Raw genomic sequence first — 13,191 nt, 5'->3', positions numbered from 1 at the left:
GTATAATGAAGGCTAGAAGCAGAAATGTTGCACTAAACTGTGGCAAATCTCTAAATCAATCAACTATAAGTAACAAATTCTTCTTACAGAAAGAGCAGAGTAGCCTGTGAAAATATGGAGAGAAAGGGCTGTGTGACTGCTTTTCACTCACCAATCTCGGCTGGTGATTGTATGGTCTATCACTGTACCCGGAGACGGAGTGGAGAAGTGATCAGTGGCTGCCAAATATATGTTGGCACTGATTTTCTTCTGTACAACCATCACCACCATTTTAGGCTCATAATTCTCAAAAGCTTCGAAGCATTTCTCTAGCTGGGGGATTTCATAGCTCTCCACCATTTTCAGCTGGCTATCCGATACACCATCTCTGTAAACCACAATCTTATCAGGGAGACAGTGGTTCACCTTCAAGAGACCAAACATGTAGGTTAAGATGTTGTAATATATGCAGAGAGACCTGGATGACTCAGGCAAACATCTCCTCTGGGCACTCTAGATACCTCCAGTATACAGACACAAATGCACTGTCTTTATTTGTAACCCTTTCTCCTGTCATTCAAGATAATTAGTGTCATGGCTGACTCTGCAAAAAACTCAAAAAGAGTAAGCTGTATGGAGGCTGTGGAAAGTTACTCCTGTGACTATACCTCTCCATTAAAAAGAATAGCACTTGTTACTCAAGTTTATAGGGCACTACCAACATTCTAGAGAATATTAGCAATACAAACAGGTCCCTGCCCCAAATTTCCAATCTATATTTCAGCAAGGAGTAGCAAATGCAAAGGTAACTAAGGGCAAAATGTGAACAAATGAAGACTTAAGAATTCATTGTCAGATGCACCTCTAATTTTTGAAGACCCTTGGCAGGCTACCATCAGTGGTTTGTCCCCCCCAACATGCATTCCGCCACTTGCTCCATCCAGCTGTGGCACTGCTGAAGCTGCTATTCTCAGCCTCACATGTAATCATGCTTGCCCTGAAGCAGTGGGGTGGGGTGGGGTCACACAAGGGGCACCCGCCAACCTTCCCTTTGCTAGTGGGCTTATTCTAGCGGCAATAGGCTGGGGAGCCAGGTGAACCCCCTACAGCACTGCAATCAGATAAGACCATATGTGTGTGCGGTGAAGACCGGCTGCTACCCCACCCTTTCCCCCTCATGTACAAGTGGGCTTCTACAGAAGCAGTGCTGCAATGGTCCAGGAGCCCACTAAACAAGGGTAGATGGCTTCTCCTATTGATAAGACACTGCACCTGATACCAGTGTGCAGGAAAACCATATTGGTATCTCAGGACCAGCACAAATAAATACTGTTTCTTTTCAGTACAGGAAGCTATTAGGCTGGTCAGGCTTTCCTCAGTATTTCATCCCTGCCAGAAAAGAATTAGTGTTTTCCTCACCTCATGGAACTTCTGCAGGGCACCCACCAAGCAGACCTTCAGGCTATCTACAATTTCTTGATGAGGCAGCTGGAATACTACTCTAGAGTACCATCTTGTCAAAGTGCTGGTGGCAGAAAGAAAAAAAGGAGTAAATGCTAATGTTTAATTCAAGACACAAAGCCTAATTATGAATAATTAGGCCAAACTCTGGCAATTTCTCAGAATTATCAGTGCCCTAACAATACTTCTATAAATTAGTTCTCTCTCCTTACCTTTTAGCAGTTTAATACTCCTGCAATTATATGATTCAATAGCACAAGAAACAACCATCTGAGTAGAACAGCTTGCACATCACTTTAAGACACAGTTAAGCTGAACTAGGGCTTTAAAAGCATTGCTAATGCACAGGAAGAAAATTTTAGCTGCTTTGCTCCTCCCCTGCTCTCAAAGCACTATCCAGAAATAAGCCATGGTTTGACTTAGTGCTCCATCCTACAGGGGCTCATGATCCATGAGTGGCTAGCAAAGAACAAACCTTAGTTATAGCTGCTGCAGTGGTGGTGGAGTAAATCAACTACAATTTTCTTTTTGTCCACTAACATTTTATACATTCACCTTTAAACCATAATTGAGCTTTATGGTGGCTTACAATTACTATTTTATTTTGAATCTCTTTCCATGAGGGATCCTGAAGTGATTTAGAAGATGATAAAAACATATAAAGCAGTTGTATACACAAGGACAGGAACAACTGCATATGTAAAAACAATTAAAGCACACAAACAATATGCCAGACTATCCCTGCAGGAGCTACCCTTCCCCCTGCCTCACCCCGATTTACAGCAACTGGACTTGACACCAGACAGCTGGGTGGGAGGATAAATTCCCAGGCAGGCACATCAGTCTTATGCACTGCCACCAGCAGCAAGAGAGCAGCAGCAGATGAATCAATTCCCATGAGTAGACTATAGTAAGTTGTACTTTAAAAATAATAATTTAAAAAGGTCATACAAAATTCTGCAAAATAAATGTTACCAAACGGGATCTGATGACCAGATATGTGGTCCATGTACAACTACAGATCACTGTCAAACAAAACCAAAATAAATAAACCATAAGTATATGAATGCTAGGAAGGTATTGACCGGTAATATTCATAGCATAGACATAATGGTTAAACAAGACAGGTAGGCAATAATTGTTATTTATTATCTTGCATTACCTACTCCAAAGGAAATGCATCTCAAAGAGACACCTCGCCCCGCAAGTTTAAACATAATGAAACATGAACAGCACACAGTAATCTAAAGCAATACTGACAAAATACTAACTGCAACTAGTATCAGCAGCCAAATGCAAATTCACACCCAAAGCTTTCCTGAATAAACATGTTCACACTGCTCATAAGCACAATGAATTAGAAACAAATCAGTGATCAATGCAATTGGAACATGCCACAGTCAGATGTCAGGCATGCAGTTAAAAAGCAGTGATGTCATAGGTAGGTTTACCATACAGTGGTACCTCGGGTTAAGAACTTAATTCGTTCCAGAGGTCCGTTCTTAACCTGAAACTGTTCTTAACCTGAAGCACCCATAATCTTGCGCCGCCAGAGCACGATTTCTGTTCTTATCCTGAAGCAAAGTTCTTAACCTGAAGCGTTATTTCTGGGTTAGCGGAGTATGTAACCTGAAGCATATGTAACCTGAAGCGTATGTAACCCGAGGTACCACTGTATTTTGAAGAGCCAAAAAGAGGACACCTTTTTGGACTTCTACTTTTAACGACGGATAAATGTAAGGTGACCATTAAAACCTCCAGACTCTTATTCAGCTTCAATTCTGCACCCCAAATCCCCCTCTACCCAGACCCCAACTTCCTTTTAACTCCCACCTACTTTTTGGGCTGGAGTGGCAGAGAGGAGGAAGGGCGGTTCCCTTCTCACCTACCAAAAATGACATCAGTAGCCTTTGAGAAAAAGACATTTACCTAGGATTGCCATATGTCCAGAATTTCCTGGACATAGCCAACAATCAGCAATCGATGAAGCGTCCCAGAAAATCTGGACATATGGCAACCTGTGTCGGCACTGTCGTTTTTGGCAATTTTCCTTAAAAACAGCTCAAAAACTGCCTGGACTTTCACTTTTTGAAATATGGCAATCCTACATTTACCACACTGCATCCAAAACAGGGAGGCAGTGGAGAATGAAATTTCTTTTCCTTTCCAGACTGCTACCACTTGCCATGGCACTGATTATTTGTTGTTGTTCAGTCGTTCAGTCGTGTCCGACTCTTCGTGACCCCATGGACCAGAGCACTCCAGGCACGCCTATCCTTCACTGCCTCTCGCAGTTTGGCCAAACTCATGTTAGTAGCTTCAAGAACACTGTCCAACCATCTCATCCTCTGTCGTCCCCTTCTCCTTGTGCCCTCCATCTTTCCCAACATCAGGGTCTTTTCTAGGGATTCTTCTCTTCTCATGAGGTGGCCAAAGTACTGGAGCCTCAACTTCAGGATCTGTCCTTCTAGTGAGTACTCAGGGCTGATTTCTTTGAGAATGGATAGGTTTGATCTTCTTGCAGTCCATGGGACTCTCAAGAGTCTCCTCCAGCACCATAATTCAAAAGCATCAATTCTTCGGCGATCAGCCTTCTTGATGGTCCAGCTCTCACTTCCGTACATTACTACTGGGAAAACCATAGCTTTAACTATACGGACCTTTGTCGGCAAGGTGATGTCTTTGCTTTTTAAGATGCTGTCTAGGTTTGTCATTGCTTTTCTCCCAAGAAGCAGGCGTCTTCTAATTTTGTGACTGCTGTCACCATCTGCAGTGATCAAGGAACCCAAGAAAGTGAAATCTCTCACTGCCTCCATTTCTTCCCCTTCTATTTGCCAGGAGGTGATGGGACCAGTGGCCATGATCTTAGTTTTTTTGATGTTGAGCTTCAGACCATATTTTGCGCTCTCTTCTTTCACCCTCATTAAAAGGTTCTTTAATTCTTCCTCACTTTCTGCCATCAAGGTAGTATCATCAGCATATCTGAGGTTGTTGATATTTTTTCCGGCAATCTTAATTCCGGTTGGGGATTCATCCAGTCCAGCCTTTCGCATGATGAATTCTGCATATAAGTTAAATAAGCAGGGAGACAATATACAGCCTTGTCGTACTCCTTTCCCAATTTTGAAGCAATCAGTTGTTCCATATCCAGTTCTAACTGTAGCTTCTTGTCCCACATAGAGATTTCTCAGGAGACAAATGAGGTGATCCGGCACTCCCATTTCTTTAAGAACTTGCCATAGTTTGCTGTGGTCGACACAGTCAAATGCTTTTGCATAGTCAATGAAGCAGAAGTAGATGTTTTTCTGGAACTCTCTGGCTTTCTCCATAATCCAGCGCATGTTTGCAATTTGGTCTCTGGTTCCTCTGCCCCTTCGAAATCCAGCTTGCACTTCTGGGAGTTCTCGGTCCACATACTGCTTAAGCCTGCCTTGTAGAATTTTAAGCATAACCTTGCTAGCGTGTGAAATGAGTGCAATTGTGCGGTAGTTGGAGCACTCTTTGGCACTGCCCTTCTTTGGGATTGGGATGTAGACTGATCTTCTCCAATCCTCTGGCCACTGCTGAGTTTTCCAAACTTGCTGGCATATTGAGTGCAGCACCTTAACAGCATCCTCTTTTAAAATTTTGAATAGTTCAGCTGGAATATCATCACTTCCGCTGGCCTTGTTGTTAGCAAGGCTTTCTAAGGCCCATTTGACTTCACTCTCCAGGATGTCTGGCTCAAGGTCAGCAACCACATTACCTGGGGTGTATGAGACCTCCATATCTTTCTGGTATAATTCCTCTGTGTATTCTTGCCACCTCTTCTTGATGTCTTCTGCTTCTGTTAGGTCCTTTCCACTTTTGTCCTTAATTGTGGTAATCTTTGTACGAAATGTTCCTTTCATATCTCCAATTTTCTTGAATAAATCTCTGGTTTTTCCCATTCTGTTATTTTCCTCTATTTCTTTGCATTGCTCGTTTAGAAAGGCCCTCTTGTCTCTCCTTGCTATTCTTTGGAAATCTGCATTCAATTTCCTGTATCTTTCACAATCTCCTTCGCATTTTGCTTGCCTTCTCTCCCCCACTATTTGTAAGGCCTCATTGGACAGCCACTCTGCTTTCTTGCACTCTAGTGTAATACAGGCAAGGTGAGTGGAGACATTAAGAGGGAGACTGGAGCCTTAAAAGCAGTGCTATTTTTCTAGAAAAAGAGGCTGCAACTCACCATGAACACCTCCCTCATTCTCTTACAATGGCGATGGTGCCCACCTGAGTGCTGGCTGAAAAAAAGCCCTGCTTAAGAGGTATGAATTCATACTGGCTTGGAAATGAGTGAAGCTACAGTATTTCCTGATTTCTGAGAAAGTAGTTTTGCTATATCTAAACTTTTCTGAAACACTGGTCAATGGCTCCTCTGGACACAACCGTGAGCACAGTTCTGGAACAGACTTTCATTCCTAGACACCAAAAAGTTAAAGGTCTTTCCAAAGAAACTGTACTTACTGATTGATGCTTGCCACAAAGCCAACCACAGAACGCTTTCCCCTACTGGGGTCATGATACACATCCATGCCAATTGCCATCAACTGTTTCTGGAATGCAATATATATATATATTTATTTTAAAAATCCAGTTGCAGTACAGTAGTTAAAAAGGTAAAGGGACCCCTGACCATTAGGTCCAGTCGCGGCCGAAACTGGGGTTGCGGCGCTCATCTTGCTTTACTGGCCAAGGGAACTGGTGTCCAGCTTCCGGGTCATGTGGCCAGCATGACTAAGCCGCTTCTGGCAAAACCAGAGCAGCGCACGGAAACACCATTTACCTTCCCGCCGGAGCGTTACCTATTTATCTACTTGCACTTTGACGTGCTTTCGAACTGCTAGGTTGCCAGGAGCTGGACTGAGCAATGGGAGCTCACCCCATCGCGGGGATTCGAACCACCAACCTTCTGATTGGCAAGCCCTAGGCTCAGTGGTTTAGACCACAGCGCCACTAAGTTGTCTTAGTTTGCAAGAAATAGACTTAATGGGAAGACTGATCCAAGATAAAGCACCTAGTATGTTTCTTAGTCTGCTTTTGTTGGGAAAAGGTAGAGGGAGTTATAACATCTTCTGCTTTCATAACCAGTTGCATGATCTGCAAGTCTCACTATGGTATGCTTACCAATTCAGTTTTCCCCAAGTAAAAGTAAGTTTTTCTTTAACTTACCAGGGGTATGTCCACACCCCAGAGTTCTCCACCTAGCTTACAATTTATCTGCAGCAGAATTTTCTGCGCTATGCTCCTAAATTTGGCAGGATTGGTTGTAATGGTTCGAGCATTAATAACCTGACGGAAGAAGAACATATTTAGCACCATTAACATTAAGCAAGACATTAACCAATCATCCTTCATCCACCTTCCATTTGCATGCTAACCAGCCTATTTTGTAGAGTTGGAAAGGACCATAAGGGTCATCTATTCCAACTCCCGGCAGTGCAGGAATCTTTTGCCCAAAGATCCTTGAGCTCTTAATCCTAAAGAGTCTCATGTTCTACCAATTGAGCTATCTCAGGAACGACCACCTCCAATAAGCTCCTCTTTATCGTCTTACTTAACTTCAGATTATTCTTAATATGATCTCTAGAACTCAAGGTTTATTTATTTATTTTTTAAACTCTGCTCCCAGCACCTTTCAGCCTGCCTGGAAAAGAAGCTTATGGCCACGGCAGCAGAGCAAAGATCCCAGTATGTGCCTGCTCTGTGGTTTGCTGTCCCCTGCAGGAGACAGGGGAGAGCTGAGTCGGCAAAGTTGGCTTCATGCAGTTTATCATCAGGGCAGATATTTTGAACCAGTTATCACAATGTGGATTTCAAACCGGTTTTCAACAATATATCACCATCCTGAAGATATACTGTACAATGTTTGATCTTGGTGGTTTTCATATGGAAGAGCATTTCACAAGATGGGAGCCAACATGAAGGTCTTGCTCCTCATCACTGTCTGTGACACCTTGCACAGCTGTGGCAATCTGGAACAAGCCCTCAGGTGCTGCACAGTGGGGATAAACATAATAATAGTATAATAATAATAATAATAATAATAATAATAATAATAATAATCACTTATACCCCACCCATCCGGCTGGGCCTCCCCAGCTATTCTGGGTGGCTCCCAACAGAACACTAAAAACACGATAAAAGATCAAACATTAAAAACTTCCCTAAACATATGGAAGAAGGCAGTCCTTAACATACTCTAAACCAAAAACATTTATATTTCTTCTTTCCTCTGCTCCTTTTAGAGTGGTTGCAGGTTAAGTGGGGGAAATATTGAATAAAACGTGATGGAAAACTACACAGAAGCATCCTATTTTATGTGAATGTTGTTGCTTAGCAGTCTCAATGGGCAACGCTTTGTATCCAATCCAGGGCAGCATTGCACAAAAACATTCCCATTTCTGAAAAAGCAATGCAGCATGAAGAAAGAAAGAAAGGAATATTCCCAAAGAAAGGTACTATATGGGAATACAAGAATATTTCATAGATTGTGCAAACCAAGTCCATAAGGGGCCCTACAGTTGCCTTCCTTCCAGGTATATGCAGACCCAAGAGTTGGGTGGATTCTGGATGCACATCTAACCCTCATGCAAGCAAGCCTTCAGGTAGGCATGGGTGCCCAAAGCATTATCAGCATAAGAACTAGTTATGCAGCCAACTATTTGACTTACCTGAGAAGGTATCGGAGATTGTACACAGCACAATTTTTTAATGGCCCCATACAAGTCATCTTTAGTCCCAGTGATAATACAAACTACCAACTGTAGAGTTTCCTTTAAAAAATGGGAGCGGGAGGGACTGGTTAGACTTACAAAAAAAGTAACATTACCACATCAAACACTAGAGCATTAAATGCTATAATCACAGGGAACTGTATCAGAGCTAGTATGGTGTAGTGATTAGTATGTTGGACTAGGACCTGGGAGGTCAGGGTTCAAAGCCCCACTTGCCCATCAAGTTCACTGGGTGACCTTGGGTCAGTCCCTGCCTCTCAGCCTAATTTTCTCACAGAGTTGTTGTAGGGATTAAATGAGGAGAGGGAGAACCATGCACACCACTGAGCTCCTTGGAGAAAAAAGGTGGGGAATAAAAGCAATAAATAAAATAAATAGTAAGAGAGTTAAAATTGTTTACAGGAAATACTCAAGTTGTATAATCATGTTCCAACTGTACAAGCTGTGGAACAGCAGGCTGACTGCTATATTGACCAACGTTTAATGGTATTTATGCAGCACAAAATTTCATCAAGGAACATCAGCATTCACAGTTTTCAATCTGGCTACGACTTTATGGCAAATAAAACACCCATAATATTCTAACCTAGGGTTTTGACAACATGTTCACAATTGAGTATTTACAGTATAAAAAATGGATTTTCAGGGTGCTCTAAATATCTTCCCCAAACCTACAATGCTTAACTATCCATTAACCCTCTGGCCAGCTGCTTCACTTTTATTCAACCAGGACTGCTTCTTTCCAGCCAAATCAGTGTGAAGACATTACTATGCCATGTAGCCAGATGTGACTGTGCAATAAAGTTAGAAAAGCCAAATTAAAGCAAAGCAATTAATAATCCCCTTTCCGAAGAGATGAAAGTGGTTGCCCAATCCCACAAAAAAACTGATAACAGTTTGCTTCCCCCATGTTGGGGCTCAGTATCAATTTTACCTGGCAATTTTGTATTAAGCTAAATACACCCAACATGGTACTACTAGAAAAACAGCCTCTCCATGCAGAGTTCTTCCCAATGTTATGATCACTTTCAGCTCGCCTCATCACAGGCTGCAACTGCTGCTGGTGACAGGCAGGAAACCTCATAACACTGGGCAAGTGTTTTGCATCACTCCAACAAGAAGGCAGAGAACTTGACATGAAGATGTCAATTTCATCAGCAGACTGCTGTGTTCATAATATATAATTCTGCCCTTATTATTATTATTAATAATTAAATTTGTATACCACCCTATACCTGCAGGTTTCAGGGTGGTTCACAGGATACAATCAGAATATAAAACCACAAAATACATAATCAAAATAAAAACAAAACACCACCTCAACAACCCCCAATAACATCTGTCTCCTGTAGAATGTTGACTAGACCATGAAACCACACCCTTTCCCATCATATTCAGGCTACTAGATAACCTGGAATGCTAAAGAAGCTTATTATATAGAAGTTAACTGGATAAATGCCAAGTCAATTTATACTTGGGGTGACAGGATATTATGGAGACATTTGTTGTATATTACAGAGCAACCCAGCAAACTTCATTATATTTAAGCTGGCAGTTTTAGCCAATTATTGTTTCCCATAAGGCTTCAGATAAATGTAGAAGACGTGAGATGCACAGAACTGCACCTACAACCATCAATACACCTACTCATTAGATGTCCACTACTATATCTACAATAAAATGCCCTTTGTTACTATTTCAGCAATACCAGCTAGAAAGTTTCAATACTCAAAACTCCATTAAGAAAATACCTCACTACTTAGTAATGATTTGATAGCTCTGGCGTAAGTCTCTATTCGGTCATCCTTCAATTCATTCCAAGCAGGTGGAGTTATCTGGATACCAAGTGAGCAAGAGATCTTCTGCATCATACTGACCAGTTCACGTGCTTGCTCCATTGTCCGCTTCGGATAAAACAGTGCCCAGTAATGAACTGGAATCTAAGAGTAGAACAGAAGTCAGCATACACAGTGCAACCTCTTCCAACTCAAAAGGATTGATAAACTACAGACTACTCGCAAAACCTCTTATGATCTTATCACTACTAGGTTCAACTATACTCTTCTATCACTAAATAGACCCCAAACAATGGTAGGCAGGAACCTTCCTCTCCATCTCCTGCCAGGAAGTCCACCCATATTTTTCTGCTCTATAAGTAGAAAGACAGGTGGAAAAATTGGTAGATTTCTGCTTGGAGGAGAGCAGGGGTGCCACCCAAGGCAAAATGGCAATTGCTGCCTCCTGCCCCCCTCCATCATCTCCACCATTTCCACTGTCATATCATGCCTCTCTCCACACACTTCTGCCACTGGAAAACACTGGCTCTCCCCGAAAGTGTTGCTGCTTGGCTTCTCCAGCAGGGGTCAGGAATGCCAAGCAATAATGCCATGTGCCAGAACGCCTCCCTCTCACCATTGAGGGGGACATTCTTCCAGTAGCAGAAGCAGTGGGAATGACTGCAGGGAGGAAAGCGGAGAAGAAAAGTGCCATGGTGCATCTGCAACAGCACAACCGGAGAAGGATGCCAACCATTTCAGATCTGTCACGTAAAAATAAAGATAGCTGTGTTAACCTTCTCACTAGTGTGTGGATTCACAGCTCCTTGGGGTGAACAACAGCTAGTGTCCTCTGAATGTCAGTTGAAGAGGGCATTTACAGGCAATTGGTAATCCTTCTAGTTCAGTGGTTTTCAACCATTGTGCCATGGCACCCTGGGGCACCTTGAATGATGAACAGGGGTGCTGTGGGCAACTCTGACCTTCATCCCTCTTTCCTTCCCTCCCTCCTCTGATGCCCTCTCACGTCTCTGCATCCCAAAGGCTTGTGCAGCTGTTTGTTGCAGAGGCCCTGGCTACAAGCTCCCCAGGCAAAAGGTGCCTCTGGGGCTGGCCAGGGGGTACTGGTTGCCAGGAGCTGAGGCAGCCTTGACGTAAGGAAGCAAGTGGATGACGGAGCCCAACCAGCTAGTCCACCAACCCTTGCTGTTGGGAATGGATGGACAAGTGGGAGGCTGGGCAGGGAGGCACTGTGCTGGCCTTTCTTGTGCTTGCTGTGTGCAATGCCTGCCTGGGAGCTGAGTATCTGGCGCTGACAGGAAGCCTTTCCGCCATGCAAGCCCAGAGGTGCCTGCTGCTGCCACTGCTTCCTACCAAGGCGAGTACACCCAAGGCCTCACATTCACCTTTAGCAGTCTCCGTTAAGCCACTAAGGCTAGGGCATCTTCTTCCCAGGCCCCTGTGGAGTGGTATGAGGAGGCACCTCTATTTGAGGCGGGGGGGGGGGCTCACAGACCACGGGCAGCTGCAATAGCTGCCCAGAGGACTCCCAAGGAGAGGGGGGAGGGAAGAGGAGGCTGAGAGAACACTACACAAGGGAGGGTGTTCAAAAAGGGGTGAGGGGCTGCCGGCTCTGCAGGCAAGGCGTGGCATAACTGGGCTTTGAGGCTCAGAGCACGTTTCTCCTTAGGGGAGCTGCAGAAAGAATGTAGTTGGTCAAGGGAGATGTGGACTGAAAAAGGTTGAAAACCTCTGTTCCAGTTCATTAACTCAAAGTCATCTCTGGTCCAGAGGAAGTTATTCTCTCAAATATTCTAGAATGCATTCTGGGAAACAAAGAAGAATGTGGGATCTACTATAACAGTGTGGATTTTGGTCAGTGTCTGAGATTCAACTTACTGCAGAGATGCAGGCTTCTCTGACTACTTCTTTGGACCAGTATAGGTCTTCTGATGTATTGAAGGAAGTATTCTTCAGGTTGATTCTTTCCATGGGGAGAATACGTCCTTTTGTCTAGTACAGAAGATTCCATAAGAGGGAAGCAGGACCAGGGAAACAAATAGGTTGAAGGATAGCATAATATTTCTGCTTAGGTTAGTCACACAAAAGCTTGCATCTGAAGAATTTATCTGTAGCTAGGATAACTTTCTTTAGAAGTATGAATAATACACCACCTGCAGCAATATGCATAAAGAGCAAATGTTTCATGGGCAAGTGACATGAGGGACAGACTGAAGATCACGGTCAGACCATTATCTGGTTAAGCCTGACCGATAGTGGCAAATCCCCTGTGTAAGAGGTGTGGATGGCCTGCCCTCATAGTTTGGATTCGATTGACTGGGTCCTGTTGAAGCCTTGGTCTCCCTATGCAATGACAAGATGAAGCAGGTGATTGACACAATTGCTCCCATCTGACCATGTGCTCCCTTGACCCCTACTGACTGGTTGGGTCCAGAGGTAGCTTAACACTTTGCTGGGTGAGGTACTGGTTCCTACCGCACTGAGAGGCTTTCTGGGGAAGGTGGTGGAGAAGGTCATGGCGGGGCAGCTGCAGGCATTCTTGGAGAACACAGATCATTTAAAACCACTTCATCTGAGTTCAAGCCTGGCCATGGAACTGAGTCAGCCTTGGTTGCCCTGATGGATGACCTTTGCAGAGAGCGGAACAGGGGGAGTGCAACTTTACTCCTGCTTTTGAACTCTTGTCAGCTTTTGATACCATCAGCCATGATAATTGTCCTGGACTGGCTCTGGGGAATGGAGATTTGGGGCACTGTTTTACAGTGGTTCCAATCCTACCTTCAGAAGTGAGTCCAGGGAGTAGCATTGGGAGAATGGCTACATTATGGGTGCTGCAGGGGACTCTTATGCCCAGTGCTATTTAAGATCTACATGAAGCCATGTAGAACATCCTCCCACCAGATGTCAAAGAGAATAACAGCTACCAGACATCTGAAGGCAGCCCTGTTTAGGGAAGCTTTTAATGTTTGATGGATTACTGTATTTTAATATTTTGTTGGAAGCCGCCCAGAGTGAAGCCCAGCCAGATGGGCAGGGTATAAATAATAAATTATTATTATATTATTGGGAGTGGTCACTAGGCGTTTGGGGGTGAGATGCCACCAGTATGCTGATGATACTCAGCTCCCTTTCTCCATAACATGTGAATCAGGAGGCAGTGCAGTTCCCCGAGACACTGCATGGATGCAGTGGTGAAA

General features: G+C 43.7%; 1 protein-coding gene across 1 annotated transcript in view; it reads right to left on the bottom strand.

Moving 5' to 3' along the window:
- The window catches only part of PIWIL2 (piwi like RNA-mediated gene silencing 2), a 75,811-nt gene that overhangs the window by 7,049 nt on the left and 55,571 nt on the right, over positions 1-13,191 (bottom strand). The window contains exons 16-22 of the mRNA XM_033171473.1: positions 11,873-11,986; positions 9,950-10,138; positions 8,136-8,237; positions 6,634-6,753; positions 5,929-6,017; positions 1,399-1,504; positions 152-405 (exon numbers count right to left, since the gene is read on the bottom strand). Of these exons, the coding sequence (XP_033027364.1) occupies positions 152-405; positions 1,399-1,504; positions 5,929-6,017; positions 6,634-6,753; positions 8,136-8,237; positions 9,950-10,138; positions 11,873-11,986 (974 nt within the window). The remainder of the gene's footprint in view (positions 1-151; positions 406-1,398; positions 1,505-5,928; positions 6,018-6,633; positions 6,754-8,135; positions 8,238-9,949; positions 10,139-11,872; positions 11,987-13,191) is intronic.

Source organism: Lacerta agilis, chromosome 15 (genome assembly GCF_009819535.1).
Source record: "Lacerta agilis isolate rLacAgi1 chromosome 15, rLacAgi1.pri, whole genome shotgun sequence".
Classification (NCBI taxonomy): domain Eukaryota; kingdom Metazoa; phylum Chordata; class Lepidosauria; order Squamata; family Lacertidae; genus Lacerta; species Lacerta agilis.
The sequence above is the reverse complement of the archived record's forward strand: the minus strand, read 5'-3'. Positions and strand labels throughout refer to the sequence as shown.